The 23,459-nt window shown below is 36.0% G+C and overlaps 2 protein-coding genes across 7 annotated transcripts in view; one reads left to right on the forward strand and one right to left on the reverse strand.

Moving 5' to 3' along the window:
• prdx1 (peroxiredoxin 1) overlaps positions 1-23,063 on the reverse strand; it is a 43,343-nt gene extending 20,280 nt beyond the window's left edge. The window contains exons 1-2 of one of the 3 annotated variants that reach the window (XM_073916818.1): positions 22,871-23,063; positions 15,104-15,284 (exon numbers count right to left, since the gene is read on the reverse strand). The gene's annotated coding sequence lies outside the window, so the exon portion shown is untranslated. Of the gene's footprint in view, positions 1-527; positions 704-15,103; positions 15,285-22,870 lie in introns of those variants that run through there. The other 2 variants (XM_068223969.2, XM_073916815.1) reach the window with 2 other exon arrangements.
• On the forward strand, positions 336-23,309 carry fzr1b (fizzy/cell division cycle 20 related 1b). Of its 4 annotated transcripts, none has more exons than XM_003197818.6 (15): positions 336-563; positions 1,292-1,465; positions 3,347-3,451; positions 3,581-3,644; positions 5,371-5,498; positions 8,214-8,290; positions 10,771-10,876; positions 11,442-11,519; positions 12,656-12,721; positions 12,800-12,902; positions 15,123-15,304; positions 17,699-17,932; positions 18,016-18,120; positions 21,201-21,293; positions 22,901-23,309. In XM_003197818.6, exons 2-15 carry the CDS (start codon positions 1,391-1,393, stop codon positions 22,940-22,942), a joined length of 1,458 nt encoding a protein of 485 aa, XP_003197866.1. In that variant the 5' UTR covers positions 336-563; positions 1,292-1,390; the 3' UTR covers positions 22,943-23,309. The 4 variants fall into 4 exon arrangements, with proteins under 4 accessions (XP_003197866.1, XP_073779046.1, XP_005163308.1 ...); XM_073922945.1 differs by having other exon boundaries at positions 3,350-3,451; XM_005163251.5 differs by having other exon boundaries at positions 1,317-1,465.
• The last annotated feature ends 150 nt before the right edge of the window (positions 23,310-23,459 follow it).

Here is a 23,459-nt window from a genome sequence, read left to right on the forward strand (position 1 = left end):
ATTCTGTGTTTAGTTTCTTTATTTTATTTATTCTGCTTTATTTATGTATTTAGGTTTTAAATTTTATTTATCCTAAGAGAATGCCTGTATTATTAATAATGATTATTTATATAATATAATATAATATAATATATAATATAATATAATATAATATAATATAATATAATATAATATAATATAATATAATATAATATAATATAATATAATATAATATAAGTGTTATTGTCCTGCAAACATGTCCCTTTGTGGCCTACTGAACAAACCATGCATGTTTAAATGAATCTGACAGCGCCACACTGCGCCTCTTCTGGTAGAGTGCGGAATTACACTCCCTCACAGCTGATTTGCTCGCCATCTTGACATGAACATAAACATTGATGCCCCCTGCTCAATGATCGCCCTATTATCCATAAAAATCATAAAATTGTCAATACTCAACCATAACAGCCTTAAATATTTCCTGCAGCGTCGGGAAAACACAAAGTAGATATGTAGGAAATCATCTTCGCGCTCGTAGCTGCACATACATGTCAGTATATGGGTTTCCAGAGCACTCGCTTGAGGTAAGATGATTTTCTTCGCTAACATAACCTCCCGTTGTCTTCTTTATATACCGAACGCATATGAAATAATGATATTTTGTCATAATTATGAAGTAGATCCTCCGTTACCTCAGTGCTGCTAGTGAGCTGCCATGGCAACTGATCGCATACGAGTGTTTACAACCCTCCTGCTGGCATTAATGCGCGTTTTGCTTTATAAACACCCGGTCATTTCCATGTGTATTATCAGTTATTCTTTTAAAAACGTGTGCTTTTAGGTTGCTAATATGCTTATTGTAGTGTTATGGGCGATCTAGCAGATATGGCGTATAAAACTCTTGTTATAAAACGGAAATAATACTATTTAACAATAGTAGAAGGAATAATAATAGTAATAAACAGCTAATATGTAACGTTAGAAAAGACACGTTTAGTGAGGAGAATATATATATATATATATATATATATATATATATATATATATATATATATATATATATATAYACATATATATATATATATATATATATATATATATATATATATATATATATATATATATATATACATATATATATATATATATATATATATATATATATATATATATATATATATATATATTTACCTTATGATAATATTGTTATAGGTCTGTTCTTAGTAATTGGTGAAATATTGACACCTACTGTCAGCTGTCAGAAGAGCAGACTGATACGTATGGAGTCTAACATGATATATTTTGTATTTAGTGTATAATTGGTGGTTTTTCTGAAGGGGATGGGAGACCTGAGAGGACCCCCGTCTGCAGACTGATGGAGAGAGTCGTACTGTAGGTTATTATAGTGGTTATGGACCAGGACTATGAAAGACGCCTGTTAAGGCAAATCAACCACCAGAATGTCCCCGAGGGCCACCCGACCAAGGTGAGCATGAAAACAAGCATGTTGATCTGTGATAAATGTACAGTTGAAGCCAGCATTATTAGTCCTTCTGAATTATTAGCCCCTTGAATATTGTTTTCCGCAATTTCCGTTTAACCGAAATATTTTTTTTATACATTTCTAAACATAATAGTTTTAATAGCTTATTTCCAATAATTAATTAAGTTTATTTTTGTAATGATGACAGTGCATAATATTTGGCTAGCTATATTTCAAGATACTAGAATTCAGCTTAAAGTGACATTTAATTGCTTAACTAGGTTAATTAGTCAAGTTTGGGATAATTATGCAAATCATTGTATATGGATGGTTTGTTCTGTAGACTATTGAAAAATAAATATTGCTTAAGTGGGCTGATAATATTGACCTTAAAATGTTTTTGTTTTTAATTTAAAACTGCTTTTGTACAAGCCAAAATACAGCAAATAAGACTTTCTCCAGAAGAAAAAATATTATAGGAAATACTGTGAAAAATTCCTTGCTCTTTTCAACATCATTTGGGAAATATTTGAAAAAGAAAAGATAATCACAGGAGGGTTTCAGCTATATATGTATATATGTATATGGCCATATTTAAAATTTACATTTCTAATCAAGAACTTTTTTTTTTTTATCAGGGTTTTATTTTAAATTCAGTCTTTTTGCACCACATTATATATATATATATATATATATACACACACACACACACACACACACACACACACACACACACACACACACACACACACATATATATATGTATATTTGTATATATATATATATATATATATATATATATATATATATATATATATATATATATGTGTGTGTGTGTGTGTGTGTGTGTGTGTGTGTGTGTGTGTGTGTGTGTGTGTGTGTGTGTGTGTGTGTATATATATATATATATATAATGTGGTGCAAAAAGACTGAATTTAAAATAAAACCCTGATATATATATATATATATATATATATATATATATGAGCAATATCACACGAGTAGCAGTGCGATATGGCTGTATATCGGCATTGGTGGGAGGCGTGCCTTAGTGCCCCCACCAGTGCCGATATACAGCAATATCGCACTGCTACGAGTGTAATATTGCGTTTATACAACAGTTTGACAGCATCAAACATGGAGAGTCTCAAAAACCCTCTTGTATATGAAACTTCTTTCTTCCGGATTTAAATCATAAGCTGACAGTTAAACAGTTGAGCAAGCATCTTTTAAACTTTAGATCTGTAGTGTCTGCTTTTTGCTGGCTGTATGTGGGCGGAGTAATACACAAAGGGTAAAGAGGCTGCAGGAGTTCTGATATTGCAGAATATTGCACGGCTATCAGCCAATCAGATTTGAGAACCAGACAGAACTGTTGTATTAGCCCCCCTTTGAATTTTTTTTTTTTTGTATATTTGCCAAATGATGTTTAACAGATTCAGGAAATTTTCACAGTATGTCTGATAATTTTTTTCTTCTGGAGAAAGTCTTATTTGTTTAATTTTGGCTAGAATAAAGGCAGTTTTTTTAAGGACAAATTTTAAGAACAAAATTATTAGCCCCTTTAGGCTATTTGTTTTTCAACAAATTGAAGAGATGCAATAAATGTATAGTACAGCCAAAAATTTAAATTTCCTCATCATTTAATCTCACATTTCATTTTAAGATTTTCTTTCGTCTGTTGTATACCAAACAATACATTCAGAAGAATGTTGGGAAAAAGCAGCCATTGACATCAGTAGTATGAGCATAAAATACTGCAGAACTCAATGGCTGTTTTCAGCATTCTTCAGTATATATTTCTTCATTTTTTCTTGAAATGTTTCTTTCAAAATGCTGAATTGATATGCATATGTAATATTAGATGTTGATTGTGTGTTTCAGCAGTCTAATTATGCAGCCTGCAGTCCAGTGAGTGTGAAATCAGGAGACAGATTCATCCCCACACGCGCCGGCAGTAACTGGAGCATAAACTTCCACTACGCCAATGTAAATCACCGTTCGTCTGAATGCTTTACACATATTCACAGTAAAAAATAGTTTGACAGATTAAAGCCAGTTCATTAATGCCAGTGTCCGAAACTCACTGTAACATTTTGATTGTTTGTTTGTTTGTAGGAGAACTGTTGGTCACCCAATCAGAATCAGCGAGCTAAGGACGCAAGTACAGACACAGGGAAAGGTAAAGTCAGTTTCTTCCGCATGTCCTCCATTATCAGCTTCAAAAATGGAATGAGACGGGAAAATGGAAGGAGTGGAGCGAGTGCCTTAGTGTCCCACCAGTGACGATATACAGGGAAATGGCACTGCTATGAGTGTGATATTGCATTTATACAACAATTCGACAGCATAATCGTGTATATAAAAACGAAAATCAACATGGAGAGCCTCAAAAATCCTTTTGTGTGGGGAACTACTTTTTTTCATCATCATCAACAGCAGAAACCGTTGCTCAAAAACACAACGTCCCTTTAGAGCTAGTTTTTGAATGATTCTCTAGCGTAATGTCTAATGTGAAGACGAAACAGGTGATTTTACTCACATTTCAAGATTATAAGGCTGAACAGCATGAAATGCCATCAGTCTACAGAGATTTCCCAGTATTTCTCTGATGCAGTCAGGGGATCACAGTAATTAATAATACTCAACCCTTGTTTGAAAGTAATGTTATTCTAAATTAAGTGTATATGGGAAACCATGGGCTTGCCTAAACCAAAATTATTTTAGGGAACAGTAGTCGGTTACATTTATAATAATGACCCTAACCTCTGATTAAAAATTATATTGTCTTTACTCAAGGGTGTACATCTAAAGAGGACTAATCAAAAATACTTTAGAATGAGCAAGCATGGGAGCGGCCATCTAAAAGTAGTAGTCTACTCTGTTTAATATTCAGGACTGACAAGAGTGTGACCATGAGGGACGCCATCGGCCGGGGTGATTCCTCTGAGCAAATGAACAAATGTAATAGTTACGAGTAAAGACAAAATGTTCAAACATTTATCTAAATCATCTTTCTTTCGCCATTCATTCACATCTGCAGCTGACGTCAGAACAGCCGAAACTGTTGCTCAAAAACACAACGTCACTTTAGAGCTAGTTTTTGAATGATTCTCTAGCGTAATGTCTAAAGTGATGACAAAGCAGGAGATTTGACTCACATTGTAAGATTATAAGGCTGAACAGCATGAAATGCCATCAGTCTACAGAGATTTACCAGTATTTCTCGGTTGAAGTCGGGAGATCACAATAATTAACCCCGACAAAGCCATAGCAAAGCAAAACAAACACTAGCTGATTACTATGGTATAAATTCAGCACTAAAACATACAAAAGAGAGAGATCGACTTAAAATGTCACTTCTCTGTTTTAGAAAGATTTGATCAGCTGTAGTTTGAAATACAAAAAGAAAACACTGAGATTTTCTCCCCTATTATGCGGTCCCTGTCGCCATCTTGTGGGGAAACGTCAACCATCTTTGCTCTGCCCAGTTTGACAGGCTGATGGCCGCCGACACGCTGAATCCCCAAAATTATAAATATTTAAAATAGGCACTATCCTTATAAATAAACTGCATAATTGCAATCTAAACAACTACATTCGTGCCTGTAAAAGCCTCGAAAGTACATGTTGTCCAACAGCTGCAAAATTTGTCAAACTGTAGTGAATCTGTGGTCACTCTATGTGGGCGGAGTAATACAGAAGGGTGAAGAGGCTGTACGAGTGCTGCAGAATATCACACGGCTATCAGCCAATCAGATTCGAGATCCAGACAGAACGGTTTTGTGTGTTTATATATATATATATATATATATATATATATATATATATATATATATATATATATATATATATATATATATATATATATATTGAAGAAATAAAGAAGCGTTGTTGTGGTTTTGCAGATGCGGTGGCGTATGCTGCTCTGCTGAGGAATGAGCTGTTGGGAGCAGGAATTGAAACCGTGCCTGATCCTCACACTGATGACCGCCGACATACCATCCTCACACAGGACACACACAGCCTCTTCAGGGTGAGTACAGTCTAACATCACACACCCATGTGGAAATAGGCTGAAGAAACAGACACACTTTTAGCTTGTTTTCATATTTGAGTATCTATTATATTGAATTATTACAGGGGTGTCTGAAATACTCGATTCTGATTGGTCAGTTGCAACATTCCAAGGTATGTTTTTCCAAGATAACAACCGCTAAATAACACTGGCTCGTCTGGGAAATTTAAATCATCTTGATCATTAGTGAATGTGTTCACATCTATAGACTTACGTTTGATACATATGTGTATCTGCTTGTTTGTCACACTGTTGTTTTTTATTGTTTTTCTCTGCTTGATGCCATCTTGGGAAATAATACTACATAGATTAGTATAAGCTTCATTCAGTCGGTTTTGTATCTGTCAGCTTTGCGTTTTTGACTGTTTGGCACCATCTTGTAACTGAATAAAGCACAGGTTAGTGTATACTCCATCAGCGCTTTTTGTTTCTCTCAGCTTTGCATTCAATTTAAGGATTAATAAACTATTACAGCTTGAAACAATGTTTTGTGCCTAATTTCTTTGTTTTGTGGTAAGCAGCCATTTAATAGGCAAGATAAAGTACATCCAGGAAGGTTGTTCACAGCGTAGCACTGTTATGTAAGACTGGAGAGATTCGTTCTGTGAAAACTACCATCCTGGATGTACTTCATCCCACTTTTTACACGGCTACTTTCCACAAAACATCAAAATTACACCCAAAACATTGTTCTGAGCTTTAATAGTTTATTAATTCTGCAATTAAATGGAAAGCTGACATAAACAAAAACAGCTGATGGAGTATACACTAACCTGCGCATTATTCAGGCACAAGATGGTGTCAAAGAGAAAACTAAAGTGGCTGAATAAAGCTTATACTAACCTACATATTATTCATTCACATCACGAGACAGTCAAAACAGTGGCACGACAGACGAGAAGATACATATGAATGTGGACATAAATATATTTGAACGTATTTACTGATGGCCAAGGTGATCTGAAGTTCCTGAATGAGTTTTCATTAAGGTGATTTATACCAAAGTCCCGTTAAGGCAAGTCATTTTACTGGGTGGCCATCTTTGAAACGCCTTTTACGCAGTATGCCCAGGGATTCTGTTTGAATGGGGAAACAGGGAGGGTCCGTGATATAGGCAGTATAGGCCAATGCTAAGGGCGCTGTACATCCAGGAGGGCGCCAGAAATGAGCGCGGTTAAGTTGGTTTTGTTTTCGGTATTCCTGTGAAAGAAGAAGTGCTTCTTTTTTTTTTTTTTGTCTCCGTCCTGCATGTTTTATTTTACAGCAAATTTTCTCTTAAATGAGCACAAACAGTTACTAAAGTAGTCGAATGCTTCATTATAGATCTGTGCATTCTTACATTAACACCAAGCAAGTTACAATGAGAGATTCACTAGCTGCTCTTCACCAAATAACTATAGTAACTTGGTAAAACTTTACAATAAGGTTCATTCGTTAATGCATTTACTAACATGAACTAATCATGAACAACACATGTACAGCATTTATTAATCATAATTGAACATTTACTAATGCATTATTAACATCCAAGTCCACGATTGTTAACATTAGTTAATGCACCATGAGTTAACATGAACTAACAATGAACTACTGTATTTTCATTAACTAACATTAACTAACATGAACAAATACAGTAGTAAATGTATTGTTCATTGTTTGTACATGTTAGTAAATGCATTAATTAACATTTACTAATGAACCTTATTGTAAAGTGTGACCAGTAACTTTAATCAATATGCAAATACATTTAAAAGTGAAGATTTTATTTTAGATTTTATAGCTTTACTTAATTTCTGTTTAGGCCATCAATTTTTAATAGGCTAAACCTTTTATTTTATTGTCAATATTTTCTAATGTTTGATATGTATTCTATAATTTTAAGCTATATGTTGTCCCATATTTTTTTACATCCAACATTGGACAGATTGAATCAATAAATAGCTATAGTGCTATCTGTTAGCTTTGACGTCAGCTAATGTTATGGAAAGACATAGATGTTATGGAAAATAGTAATAGTAATGTAACTACCCCCATCATTCCTTCCTCAAGCAAATGCGTAAATATTAAATCTATTCAGCATTAATGTTAATTGCATTGGCATATTTATCTGACGTTTTCCCAGCTTGTAGTAGTCGATCAAAAAGCGATTTAGTTTCTTATGACTATACAGTGGAATTTACTGCGATGTGACGGGGCGCCACCTGAAATCTAGCCTACGGTGCCAAATTGCTTAGGGCCGGGCCTGATGGGGAAACATCATCCAACATTTTCCAAAACTACTTGCCAAGCTTGCGATTAAATTCCATATTACGAATAACCAATAAAATTAAACAACAACTGTCTATTAAGTTTCATTTCTAAATGTTCATATCACACAAAATCTGCGGAAAGTCACGTCTGGTCTGAGCCTCTCTTTCGGAGAGTTGTCATTCTGTAGCGGTCGCTGATTGGCTCCTGTACTAGAAGGCGGGGCTTCTTCTGCCATATTGATGATCAGTCCCTTTATCAACCTTTATTTATTGGTTGTTTTGTTGGGAATAACATACCTTGGAGAGTCCCGACCAATCAGAATCGAGTATTCCAGACAGCCTTCTGATAATCTGTGATAACAACCTTCTGGATGTACTTTCTCCCTAACTTAGAACATGACTGTTCTTTTCTCCTGTTTTTCAGTACACCATCCACACTAAGAGAGTGCCTTTTGACAATGAAATCTCACCTTATTCCCTCTCGCCTCTTAGTAACAAAAGGTATGATTCTTCTCTGATCTCTGCATATGATGGAGCCAGTAATCAATCGTTTTTGCACAACACAAAAAAAAAGTACAAGTGTTGAGATGTTTTTTGTCTGGTACACGATGACAAAAATAATCGCCACGACTTAACAGGGGTAGTTCAAGGCAAATTTGGTGTGTGGATCTCTGTCTTCAAACCAAAAGGAGACATTTTGAAAAATTTAGCTTTTTAAAAGTTAAAAGTTTCAGCATTTAAAGCATTGTAAGCAGTAGCATTTTTTGTCCTAACCCCCCATAGTCTACAGAACAAACCATGATTATACAATAACTTATCTAACTACCCTAACCTGCCTAGTTACCCTAATTAACCTAGTTAAGCCTTTAAATGTCACTTTAAGCTGTATAGAAGTGTCTTGAAGAATATCTAGTCTAATATGTGCTCTCATCATGGCAAAGAGAAAATAAATCAGTTATTAGAAATGAGTTATTAAAACTATTATGTGTTGAAAAAATGTGTTGAAAATGTGTTGAAAAAATCTTCTCTCTGTTAAACCAAAATTGGGGAAAAAATAACAGGGGAGCTAATAGCTCAAGGGGACTAATAATAATTCTGCATAATTCTGACTTCAACTGTATAAAATAAAAAGGTTGTGGATAAGTTGTGGATACACTCATGGAATGATTTGTTGTCAGTCAGTCGTGTATGCTTGCAAAAATTGGCCTTTAATCCCAGCACCAAGGCAACAATGAGTAAGCAGCAGTTCTTATGTACTCGTGTTTTACGTACAGTGTTTGGCAAATTGTTTCTAAATAGCTTAGAAGTAAAATAGTGGATTTTTTCTAATATCATCTACTTATTTATATTTTACTTAAGCCAACTGAAAAGAAACAGTGATGGAAAAGGTGTTAAATGTTAAACATATTTCTTTAGTTTGTTAATATTCTATTGATGAGGGCCACACATTTAATTTAAAGGATGTTATTACTTGGTGTATTAAAGTTCAGGAACTTGGTTTCATTGTTCTAAACACATTTGTCAATGACAATCCCACCCCCCTTAGATATTGTTCCTCAACTGTCATTACAATATGAGACATGGATACAACGTTTATGTGCTATGATGATTTCTTGTTGCCAGACATTTTGGTTAACATTTAAAACAAATTAAAATCACTTCAGCTGAAATTGTTGACTATCATTCTTAATTTGAATTGATTTTAATTGTCAATTTCAAAAACTTTGGCTGTAGAAGCAAGACTGTCAGGTGGTGTAACTGGTTTGTGCCAATTGGTGTAACCAGTATTTTACATAAAAATATAATTATGTACATGGAAATAATGTGAAATTAAAATTAAAGCACCCAGTTTAGTGTAATAAAATAGTTTTTAACATTTTTTACATAATTTGTCAAAGATTATTTAGAAATCAGATGTATTTTTAGCATGTGTCCGGCCGAATATTGCAAAAATTCATTAAAATGTACATTTAGGGATAATGCGAATAAAATAAATGTTTATGTCGTATTTTAAAATGAAGTATTTATTTCAGTGTGTACACTTGCATATCATCTAGGAGGAGTAAATTATTTAATATTTCACAATTTTTGGCAGTTACACCATTTGACATTTTCAGGTGCATTCAGTCTTAATGTTTGTAAAAAATGGTGTAAATGCTATTTTTAATTACATAAAATCAACATAAATACAATCTGTACATTTTTAAATATCTGACGGATGCTTTTAAATCAACTTTATAAAAGATTTTTAAATTTCCCATCTTGCCAAACCTGTTTTGTCACTGACCCACACACATATATATATATATATATATATACACACACATACATACATACATACAGTATATATATAAATATATATATATATAAATATATATAAAAAAAAAATATATATATATATATATATATATATATATATACATACAGTATATGTGTGTGTATGTTTATGTTTTCTATTAATTTCAGTAATATCACTGAATAATATGCAAATGTTTATATGATTTATTTACAGTACAGTTTGTAGAGTAACATTTTCTGTCTTTTATATAGTAGATAAATTATATGAGAGACTTGCTTTGTTTACCAAACAAGTGGATCTAATTTGATTAAATTTTAAACCTAAAATTTATTAAAAGTTAACAAGTTATAATTTATTATTTCATGGTTTAAGGTACTTTACTCTCAGAGTCTTTTTTGCAGAAATAGCAAAAATTATCAGCAGATTCTATCTGGCCCTGCTGATTTCCAGGATTCTTTAAAATATCTTCATTTATGAAACTCGAACCTCTTTGGAACAAGTGGAGAATGTGTAAATCATGACATAATTGTATTTTTGTAAGCTAATAATAATAATAATAAAAATAATAATAATAGTAATAATAATCATCATTATAAAAGGCAATGTGGCTTTTTGTACATCACTTATTAAACAGTATTACTGGGATTTAAATTTGTGCTATTTGTATTGTTTTTGCCTGCAGTCACAAACTGTTGCGTTCACCCAGAAAGCCGGCACGCAAGATTTCCAAAATCCCTTTCAAAGTTCTGGATGCCCCAGAGTTGCAGGATGACTTCTACCTCAACCTGGTACACTATATTTACTCTGGAGATACATTACTTTAATTGTCTTTTAATTATGAACAGTCTACTGTAATAAGTTTGAGATGATGGTTATACAGTTTACAGCAATTATACAGTAAAATGAAGCTAATGAAGCTGACCAAACGTGACTGTCCGTGACTCACTTTATTTAAAGTCACAAGGAAAAGTAGCAGACAACTGAAATGCATGCGCTATGGTCATTCTGGGTAGAAATAATCAGAACTCTTTTGTGTTTTGTAATTTGGGTAAAATACCAATGTTAAAAGCAAATGTATGCATATTTGGTAAAAGTCAGGGAATTAAAGGTATGTGTGTTTTATTTCAACAAAGTTATTAAATTGCAAAGAGTACAAATGGTCAAAATGACCGCCTCGCTAGTTCTAGTGTTAAGTTGTCCAAAAAAAGCTCAAGAATTGTGTTGATTCAGCTCATTTTATATAAGTAGCTTGAACAAGCAGCAAAAATATCTTTTGGTGTGTATAATATGCATCATTATTGTCATACTTAACCGCTGCGTTCTGTGAGATGATTGGATTGTGTTGGTCAACAGGTGGACTGGTCAGCTGGGAATCTCTTGAGTGTTGGTTTGGGGGCCTGTGTTTACCTGTGGAGCGCTTGTACTAGTCAGGTATGATACTGCAGTTGAATCTTTTGAATGTTTTTTTATGGCCGCTAATGCTTTGCACGCTGCTTATGTGCACCTCGCGTTTTTGCCCGCTGTGTGCCCGCAGTTAACAAAAGTCAACTCTGAGTGGAAAAAGCACGTTACTTCAGTCGCGTCTTTTTAATTCTTAATCAAATAAAAGCAGAGGCTGGGTTTTCGTTAAGGTGACAACATTGTTTGTGTTGTCAAGACGGCCTCAGAGAGGCTTGTGGTCGTTATTTCGAGTTATACTGACTTCATGAATGTTGAATATTACATTATTGTTAAATAGTACAATTATAACAATATCAACAGCAATGAATGCGCATAATTAGCAGTTGATTTAGTCATTGGCTAGCGACATAAATAAGCACACCGTACTTCTTTTTTTGCCAACTAAAAAATACCTGCCAACACTCCCGTTTTTCCCGGGAGTCTCCCGTATTTCAGAACCATCTCCCGCCACCATCCATTTGTAATTTCCCCCGGAAAACTCCTCTGCATTTTGGTACAGTCTCTGAAACCCCCGGGTCGCCAAAACAGTTATTGGTTATTTAGACACCTCACCGCCGAAAGTAACCCCCCCGGTCGATTTCCAGGGACAAATGTTTGCAGGTATGACAAAAAAGGCAGTGTGGTACACCTCGCGTTTTCAGAACAGAAAAGCGTGTTCAGTGTAATTGGGACCCTGTTTCCGGGTCCAAGCCGCTACTCATTTGAATTGAGAAAATATTTGTTTAGACCACTTTTTAGTCATATCACACAAATGAATTTTATATAAAATCATAGTGTACACTACAGTCTCTGGACATGCAGCATCACAAATACCAAAATCTTAACAATTAAAAAAAAAAGCACTTTCTGGCCATCTGATACTAGACATGGAGGTATGTATATATATATATATATATATATATATATATATATATATATATATTGCGATCGTGATTTTAGAATTACATTCCTTTGTAAACGTTTATTATGACCATTTGATGAGTCTTCCCATACAGTTTGATAGAGCGATTGTACCCAGAAGGCACTTCGCGTGACGTCACACTTAATAAGCGGATAGAGGTGATTTGAGGTGATGTTGTTATTAACGAGCTCTTGATTTTACGCAGGTGACGCGGCTGTGTGATTTATCAGTGGACGGCGACTCTGTGACATCAGTGTGCTGGAATGAGAGGGTCAGCACAAATCTTTAAAACCTTATATTAATTTTACTTGTTCAAGACGATATTTACTCATCTTTGTCATGCGTTCAGGGAAGTCTGGTGGCTGTTGGGACTCATAAGGGATTTGTTCAGATTTGGGATGCAGCCGGAGGGAGGAAGTTGACCAGTTTGGAGGGTCATTCAGCACGCGTAGGTGTGTGTCATGTTCAGTCCCTACTACAGACATTCACTGTATTAAATTACACTATAAATAATTTAGCTGATTTATTCTGAAGGACAAGATCGTCTTTAAAGGCAAACTTTTTCATTCAAATATCCAAAAATTGAGTAGTGAAGACCACAACTACCTTGATTCCACACTCATGGCATCATCAAACAAGCCTTTGTTTGTTTTGAATACTCGCCCTCTAGTGGTGAAGAATATGTACAGCACCTTTAAGATCAAATATAGCCTTGGCATCTTGGAAAAAATGTATAGTTTAGAGTTACAAAATATCAGTAAAACCTTTATCATAGAGTTTTTTTCAATTGTACGTATCAGCTTTAATTCCCTTTGAAAAATTATGATTATAAAATGCTGCTTTTTTATTTATTTAAAACTGTCGATCATTTTAACATTGAAATCAGAATTAAGAATAAATCTGAGAAAATTAAACTAAAACTTTAACAGTTTTTGTGATTCTTTACCTTAAAAATGGCCCTCAAAAGCTAAATTCTTTATATTTTGTGTCATATTTTGTGAAAAGCTATGATTTAGGATCAAAACAGGCTCTATTGTTGGAAACCGGCACTCCATAATACCCTAAACATGATGCAGATGGTCATAATCTGCTGGCGTAAGATGTATGTGATGTATGTGTGTGTCTTTATCTTCTTTAAAAGCACAATATGCATGATTTTGCATTCAAATATCCAAAAAGATTAAGTAATGAAGACCACAACTACCAGGATTCCACACTCAAACACGTCATCAAACTATGCCTTTGTTTGTTGTGAATACTCGCCCTCTAGTGGTGCAATATACATACTGTGCCTTTAAGATCAAGTAATGCCCTGGCATCTTGGAAAAAAAGTATAGTTTCGAGTTACAAAAAATATTGATAAAGTAAAATCTTTTTAACAGTGTTTATTCCCCAGAATAAGAATGAAGATGTTTTCAATTATTTAAGCTTTAATTTACTTCGAGATACAATGAATGCAACTTTTTATGATAAAAATTGTGACCAAAATATTGTCTTAAAATTATTTAAAATTGTATTAAAAATTGTATCAATCAGTTCACAATCTGTAAAACTGTGAGACATGCTCAAATAACTTCATTTAATGTCGGAGAACTTCAAATTGTCCATGGTTGTTTGGATCTAGTAATAATAAAATAATTATTTCTACAATTATTATTTAATAATTATAATTCCTTACATTTATAAAGCGTTTTTTTGTGGGGACTCAAAGCACTTTACACATAAGGGGGAATCTCCTCATCCACCACCAGTGCACAGCATCCACCTGGATGACACGACGGCAGCCATTTTGCGACAGACCGCACACCACACACGAGCTGATTGGTGGAGAGGAGATATGTTATGATGAAGCCAGTTATGATATGGGGAGAGTTAGGAGGCCATGATGGACAGAGGCCAGTGGGCAGATTTGGCCAGGATGCCGGGGTTAAACCCCTACTCTTTTAGAAGGACATGCTGGGATTTTTAACCACCACAGAGAGTCAGGACCTTGGTTTAACGTCTCATCCGAAAGACGGAGTACAATGTGAGCATTTTCCTCCGTTATTATTGATCATTTTAACTTTGAAATCAGAATTTCCCTGCTGAAAAATCCAGCTTAAACCAGCCTAGGCTGGTTGGCTGGTTTTAGCTGGTCGACCAGGCTAGTTTTAGAGGGGTTTTGGCCATTTCCAGGCTGGTTTCCAGCCATTTCCAGCCTGGTCTTAGCTGGTCAGGCTGGAAAATGACCTGCTAAATCCAGCTAAAACCAGCTTAACAAGCCTGGTTTAAGCTGAACAAAGCTGGTTTTGGCTGGGCTCCCAGTCTAGGCTTTTAGCTGGCTAAAACCAGCCAACCAGCCTAGGCTGGTTTAAGCTGTTTTTTTCAGTAGGGTTAAGTAAAGGATAATGTCATATAAATATAAAAATCAGCTGAGAATTAAAAAATATATATATTTCAGGCAGTTATTCTGCTGTTTATGGATTCTACAAGACTTCTTCACCTTAAGAATGTCTATGAAAAAGCTAAATTCTTCATATTTAGTGAAAAGTGAAATGATTTGTTGGATCAACACACTCTATTGTTGGAATTGGCACTCCAAAATAGCACAAATATCATGCAGATGGTCATAATCTGCTGATGTATGATGAGTGTGTATGTGTGTGTGTATCACCTGGTGTCTGGTGTGTCAGGAGCGCTGGCGTGGAACGGGGAGCAGCTGTCGTCCGGCAGCCGGGACAGAGTGATTCTGCAGCGGGACGTCAGGACTCCTCCTCCGGTGGAGAGACGCCTGCAGGGCCACAGACAGGAAGTGTGCGGCCTCAAGTGGTCACCTGACCACCAGCACCTCGCCTCTGGAGGAAACGATAACAAGGTTAGAGGATCATCTGATTAGCCGAACAGTCATGCCTCATGCTGGAGTTAGCAGAGGACATGCTTAGATTTTAGGTTTGGGTATGTGGCTTTGTGTTTGTCTGCTTTTGATCATTTCGACCAGTCGATGAAAACTCATTTAGTTGCTTTTGGAGTGTAAACATATGGACTGATGCGTTTACTAAATAACACTTTTAACCTTAACAAGATGATAGTTGAGGATATTATGCGCTTCATCTATCCACTTGTGATCATTGTAAAAATTAATTTTAGTACCAGGTGGAAAACAGCACCGTTCAGAAGCCATTTCTGATTTTTTTGCCTTCAGTATTGATTTAAGCAGTTCAAACTGAGCATCAGAATGGGGAAGAAAGATGATTTAAGTGACTTTGAATGTGGTGTGGTTGTTGGTGCCAGACAGGCTGATTTGAATATTTCAGAAACTGCTGATCTACTGGGATTTTCAACCAACTCTAGGGTTTACAGAGAATGGTCCGAAAAAAGAAATTATCCAGTGAGCGGCAGTTCTGTGGGCGCAAATGTCATGTTGATGCCAGAGGTCAGAGGAGAATGGCCAGACTGGTTCGAGCTGAGAGAAAGGCAACAGTAACTCGAATAAGCACTCGCTACAACCGAGGTCTGCAGAAGAGCATCTCTGAACGCACAACACGTCCAACCTTAAAGCGGATGGGCTACAGAAGCAGAAGACCACAGCGGGTGCCACTCCTGTCAGCGAAGAACAGGAACCTGAGTCTACAATTCACACAGGCTCACCAAAATTGGACAATAGAAGATTGGATAAACGTTGTCTTGTCTGATGAGTCTTGATTCAGATGGTCGGGTCAGAATTTGGCGTCAACAAAATGAAAGCATGAATCCATCCTGCCTATTATCAATGGTTCAGGCTGGTGGTGGTGGTGGTGTAATGGTGTGTGGGATATTTTCTTGGCACACTTTGGGCTCATTAGTACCAGTTGCGCATCGTGTCAACGCCACAGCCTACCTGATTATTGTTGCTGACCATGTCCATTCCTTTGTGACTACAGTGTACCCATCTTCTAATTTCTACTTCCAGCAGGGTAACATGCCATGTCATAAAGCGCGAATCATTTCAGACTGGTTTCTTCAACGTCACAATGAGTTCACTGTACTCAAATGGCCTCCACACTCACCAGATCTCAATCCAATAGAGCACCTTAGGGTGTGTTGGAACAGGAGATTCGCATCATGGATGTGCAGTTGACAAATCTGCAGCAACTGCGTGATGCTATCATGTCAGAATGGAACAAAATCTCTGAGGAATATTTCCAGTACCTTGTTGAATATATGCCACGAAGGATTAAGGCAGTTCTGAGGGCAAAAAGAGGTCCAACCCGGCACTAGTTAGGTGTACCTAAAAAAGTGGCCAGTGAGTGTATTATACACTATTATACAGTACAATTTCCTACTTATTTTTTTTATTTAGAAAGCTTCAATTAGTGAGAATATTTTGTCAATATTCTTAGCTGAAATGAACAGGTTAATTATAAGTGTAATAAGAATGAAAATAAACAGTAACGTTAATATAGATTAATATTTTGAATACAGACATTTTATTTCATAATAAACTGTAAGCAAAAATATATAATAAGTAAGGTAAGCTGACGTTATATTTTTTAGATTGATAAAAAGCTTTCACCCCTTGCTCAAATCTCTTGATTGTTAATTACAAAGTGTTAAAATCACTAAAAACAGGGTAAAAAAAATAATTCTAACCTGTGAAATAATAATTAATTTTATTTGATTAAGTAATTCCGAGAGACGAGTCACTCTGCGACGATCTAAACAGCCCCAATTGTACGCAGTTTAGGTATTATACTCGGTTAGAGATATAACAGCCATGTAGAACTGGGTGACCAGTTTAAGATGGCGGCAGCATTGACGTACCATCCAGCAGCTTACGAGGCGTCTAGCTATCTGTTATACAATGTCTACTGTATGAGTGAAACGCCTGAAGCTTCTTGTAGTTCGAAACTGAAAAACTACATAATTATTGTAGATAAACATGGACTCCGCGCCTACTACTTAAAGTGTAGACTCTCACAAATATATACGGACATCCTGCAGTGACAGGCAGACTTTCTCCATATGTTCTGGGCTTGTCAAAAGTTGAGTGACGATTGGACACAAGTATTTCAACACTGAATGATGCTTTTAATTTAGAAATAAAACCTTGTGTTGAAATAGCTGTTTTTGGTGTACCAGAACACAAAATATCATTGACAAACAAGGTAAAAATGTTACGACCTTCACTACTTTATTAGCGAGGAGAAGACTCTTTTCCTTGAGTGTAAAATCAATTCAAAAACGAATGAATGAATGAATGAAAGCTGATCAGTGTGTGTTTGTTCTGCAGCTACTAGTTTGGAACAGCTCGAGTCTCCTCCCTGTGCAGCAGTACAGTGATCACCTGGCGGCAGTGAAGGCCATCGCCTGGTCTCCTCATCAGCACGGCCTGCTGGCGTCTGGAGGGGGAACGGCTGACCGCTGCTTGCGCTTCTGGAACACACTCACCGGACAGGCTTTACAGAGCACCGACACCGGCTCTCAGGTCTGCAACCTGGCCTGGTCCAAACATGCCAATGAGCTGGTAAGAAAAACCACAACACTCCAATCACAGTCCAGTCATGAAGGTTTTTTCCCATGCTGCCTTTCACCACTGATGTCCCATAGGTCAGCACACACGGATACTCCCAGAACCAGATCCTGGTGTGGAAATACCCATCACTCACACAGGTGGCCAAGCTCACGGGACATTCATACAGAGTGCTCTACTTGGTAAGTGCATTTGGTGGATCTAGTAAAGTATTTGACAATTATAGTGACTGAGAGATCAACACACTGCAAATGAAGAACACGCATGAATACCTGCTAATATTCACAACACACCCAAAAACAGAAATGTGCTGCCGATTTTCATGACGCAACCAAAAAGAGTATATAGAAATTTTGAAATATGCTGCAAATATTCAAGATGCAACCAAATATAGAAACACGCCTCAAATATTCGCAACGCAACCAAATATAGAAACACGCCTCAAATATTCGCAACGCAACCAAATATAGAAACACGCCTCAAATATTCGCAACGCAACCAAATATAGAAACACGCCTCAAATATTCGCAACGCAACCAAATATACAAACAGGCCTCAAATATTCGCAACGCAACCAAATATAGAAACACGCCTCAAATATTCGCAACGCAACCAAATATAGAAACACCCCTCAAATATTCGCAACGCAACCAAATATAGAAACACCCCTCAAATATTCGCAACGCAACCAAATATAGAAACACGCCTCAAATATTCGCAACGCAACCAAATATAGAAACACACCTCAAATATTCGCAACGCAACCAAATATAGAAACAGGCCTCAAATATTCACAAGGCAACCAAATATAGAAACACACCTCAAATATTCGCAACGCAACCAAATATAGAAACAGGCGTCAAATATTCACAAGGCAACCAAATATAGAAACAGGCCTCAAATATTCGCAACGCAACCAAATATAGAAACGCCTCAAATATTTGCAACGCAACCAAATATAGAAACACGCCTCAAATATTCGCAACGCAACCAAATATAGAAACGCCTCAAATATTTGCAACGCAACCAAATATAGAAACAGGCCTCAAATATTCGCAACGCAACCAAATATAGAAACACACCTCAAATATTTGCAACGCAACCAAATATAGAAACATGCCTCAAATATTCGCAACGCAACCAAATATAGAAACACACCTCAAATATTTGCAACGCAACCAAATATAGAAACAGGCCTCAAATATTCGCAACGCAACCAAATATAGAAACGCCTCAAATATTTGCAACGCAACCAAATATAGAAACATGCCTCAAATATACGCAATGCAACCAAATGTAGAAACACGCCTCAAATGATAGCAACCAAATATAGAAACACGCCTCAAATATACGCAACGCAACCAAATATAGAAACGCCTCAAATGATCGCAACCAAATATAGAAACACGCCTTAAATATTCTCAACGCAACCAAATATAGAAACACCCCTCAAATATTCACAACGCAACCAAATATAGAAACACGCCTCAAATATTCACAACACAACTAAATATAGAAACACTGCTCAAATATTCACAACGCAGCCAAATACAGAAACACCCTTCAAATTTTCGCAACACAACCAAATATAGAAACGTGCTGCAATTATTCCCAACACAACGAAATATAGAAACATGCTGCAGACATTCACGATGCAACCAAATATACAAACACACCTCAAATATTTAAAATGCAACCAAATATTGAAACGAGCTGCAAATATTTACCAATCAACGATATATAGACACGCTACAAGTATTGCAACCAAATATAAATACCTACCTCAAATATTCACAATGCAAACAAATATAGAAACACGCTGCAAATATTCGCAACACAACGAAATATAGAAATATGCTTCAAATATTCACAATGCAAATAAATATAAAAACCCACTTTTAATATTTGCAACACAAACAAATATAGAAATGTGCTACAAACATTCACAACACAAGGAAATATAGAAATATGCTGCAAATATTCACAATGCAAACAAATTAAGAAACGCGCTGCAAATATTCTATAAGCAATTAAACATATAGAAACATACCTCAAATATTCACAATGCAAACAAATATAGAAATGCGCTATATTTATGACACAAACACATATAGAAACATGCCTCAAATATTTGCATTGCAACCAAATGTAGGAATGCACTGCAAATGTTTGAAATGCAACCGAATATAGAAAGACTGCAAATATTAACAACGCAACCAAATACAGAAACACACCTCAAATATTCGCAATGCAACCAAATATAGAAACATGCTTCAAATATTCGCAACACAATCAAATATAGAAACACACCTTAAATATTCGCAATGCAACCAAATATAGAAACATGCTTCAAATATTCGCAACACAACCAAATATAGAAACATACCTCAAATATTCACAATGCAACCAAATATAGAAACATGCTTCAAATATTCGCAACACAATCAAATATAGAAACACACCTTAAATATTCGCAATGCAACCAAATATAGAAACATGCTTCAAATATTCGCAACACAACCAAATATAGAAACATACCTCAAATATTCGCAATGCAACCAAATATAGAAACATGCTTCAAATATTCGGAACACAATCAAATATAGAAACACACCTTAAATATTCGCAATGCAACCAAATATAGAAACGCCCTCAAATATTTGCATTGCAACCAAATATAGAAATGCACTGAAAATGTTCGCAATGCAACCGAATATAGAAAGACTGCAAATATTAACAACACAACCAAATATAGAAACACGCCTCAAATATTCGTAACGCATCCAAATATAGAAACACACCTTAAATATTCACAAAGCAACCAAATATAGAAATGCGCTAAATATTTATGACGCAAACAAATATAGAAACATACCTCAAATATTTGCATTGAAACCAGCGGTAGAAATGCACTGTTAATAGTCGCAATGCAACCGAATATAGAAAGACTGCAAATATTAACAACACAACCAAATACAAACACAGAACATCCATCTTTTTTTATTGTGGATAGTTTATGTTTCATTGAGTCCAATCATTTTCAGAGTGTGCTACTAGTGAAGCTCATTATAGTTCACAGAGTCACAGTGGATGGTGTAAACGGCCGTATTGTTCATAATGCATCGCTGTCTCTGAATATGATTCATAACGAAGTACAAATGACCGGCGAAGATGGGGACTAATCAGATCTGGGCTCTGTAATGGAATAATGTGATCCTGTGCAGTTCAGAAGTGACTCTATGTGTGTGTGATTTCTGTTCAGGCTGTCTCTCCGGACGGTGAGGCCATCGTAACAGGAGCCGGAGACGAAACACTACGCTTCTGGAACGTCTTCAGCAAAACACGCTGCACCAAGGTCGGCTGAGAGTCTTGGGTCTCGCTGGCTTTTAAAGGGATTGTTCACATAAATATAAAAATTCTGCCATCATTTATTCATCTTCAACTTGTTGAGTTTGTTTCTTCTGTTGAACACAAGACAAGATACTTTGAAGAATGTTGGAAGAAAATTTGACTTCCATAGTATTTGATTCCTGCTGTGGATGCAAGTTGCAGCTTTTTTCCAACATTCTTCAGAATAACTTCATTTGTGTTAAACTGAAGAAAGAAATTCATACAAGTTTACAACACTTGAGTGAGGTTAAATAATGAGGACATTTTAATTTTTGGGTGAACTATCCCTTTAACTTGTTCAGAATCAATCTCAAGTTGATGCCACTAAACACAGGTGTAAAAGATTTTGGATTGCTCACTTTTAACCACTTCTGGAGGCCTAAAAACACATTAATTTGAATTGATTTTGTAGTGTAAACCCTGATGTGGTCAAATATGTTAAAAACAGCCACTAAAGAGCAGCTACTTTCTGCCCACTGAACTCTTGTTTAAAGGAACACTCCACTTTTTTTTGGAAATAGGCTCATTTTACAACTGCCCTAGAGGAAAACAGTTGCGTTTTACCAATAATTAATCTATTCAGCCGATCTCCATGTGTCACGAGAGGACTTTTAGCTTAGCTTAGCATTGAATCAGATGAGACCATTAGCATCGCTCTCAAAAATGACCAGAGTTTTGATCATTTAGTCTCAAAAAGAGAACATATAGTCACCCTACCATTTACACCTGTATTTACCATCATCCACTTGACATTAGATTGAAAAAACCCTCTGGGGTCTAAGAGAATTATGGGGCCCTTGTGGCTTTTGGATTTGACATTTGTGCCTAATTTTTCTACCTATAACACACCCCTGGCTATCATGCAATTTAAATTAGTTCAGCCAAATCTGTGCTACAATGATGAATGTACACTTACTTTTTAGGTATACCTGTCCAACTGCTCGTCCATGCAAATTTTTAACCAGCCAATCACATGGATGCAACTCAATGCGTTAAAGCATGTAGACATGGTCAAGACGATCTGCTGGAGTTCAAACTGAGCATCAGAATGGGGAAGAAAGGTCATTTAAGTGACTGTGAACGTGGCATGGTTGTTGGTGCCAGATAGGCTGGTCTGAGTATTTCAGAAACTGCTGATCTACTGGGATTTTCACGCACAACCATCTCTAGGGTTTACAGAGAATGGTACGAAAAAGAAAATATCCATTGAGCGGCCGTTCTGGGGCTCAGACTGGTTTCTTGACCATGACAATGAGTTCACTGTACTCAAATGGCCTCCACAGTCACCAGATCTCAATCCAATAGAGCACCTTTAGGATGTGCTGGAACGGGAGTGTCTTTTATATTCTGTAAACTTTTTTTGACACAAGGGGAGTTGTAATAGGTCATGCATATTTAGTAGACTCATGTCTTGGGAGACAAAAGAACCTCCCCAATCAATGCTAATGTTGGTGTTGTGAGCACCAGCCTTAATAAAGAGAGGAATGTAAGAAGATTTGAAGATTAACCAGTTACATTAGGTGTAAACAGAGTCAGATGTACCTGTTTCACAGTGTTTTCTTCTGTCTGCAGGAATCCAAATCAGTGTTGAACCTGTTCACCAGGATACGGTAATCCAGTCCGCCTTTGAACGACATGAAGCCTTCAGCTCGCTCTATCCTGTGTCCTGAACACTCCAGATCCTCTGACAGAGACCGACCCAGCACTTCCTCACTCACTTTTATACTGTTTTACTCTGTCAGAATGAATTATGTCAAGAGTCCGTTAAGCTCTTCTTATTATTGTACATTGTGGATGTCCAAACAGATGTGCTATTGTATAAGTAATAGTAATAGAGAATTGAACCTATATGACCTATATTGTCATTATCATGACTCAGTCATGAGGTTGTACGAAAATTACTTGTTATGAAAATTCAATATTTTATATGTGTGTATCAAAACAGACCATGAAATCTGTGAAAAATAAATACACTTCACACTAGTCCTGTCATTTTTATAACAAAGCGGAATGAAGGATTTGTCGTGCAATACTGTATGTTAAAGTACCATTCAAAAGTTTGGGTGAGTAAGATTTCATCAGGATTTCTGTTAGAATCATGAAAACATTTCTTTTAAAGAATGCAATAAAA

The sequence above is a fragment of the Danio rerio genome, chromosome 2 (assembly GCF_049306965.1).
Source record: "Danio rerio strain Tuebingen ecotype United States chromosome 2, GRCz12tu, whole genome shotgun sequence".
NCBI classification, from domain to species: Eukaryota; Metazoa; Chordata; class Actinopteri; order Cypriniformes; family Danionidae; genus Danio; species Danio rerio.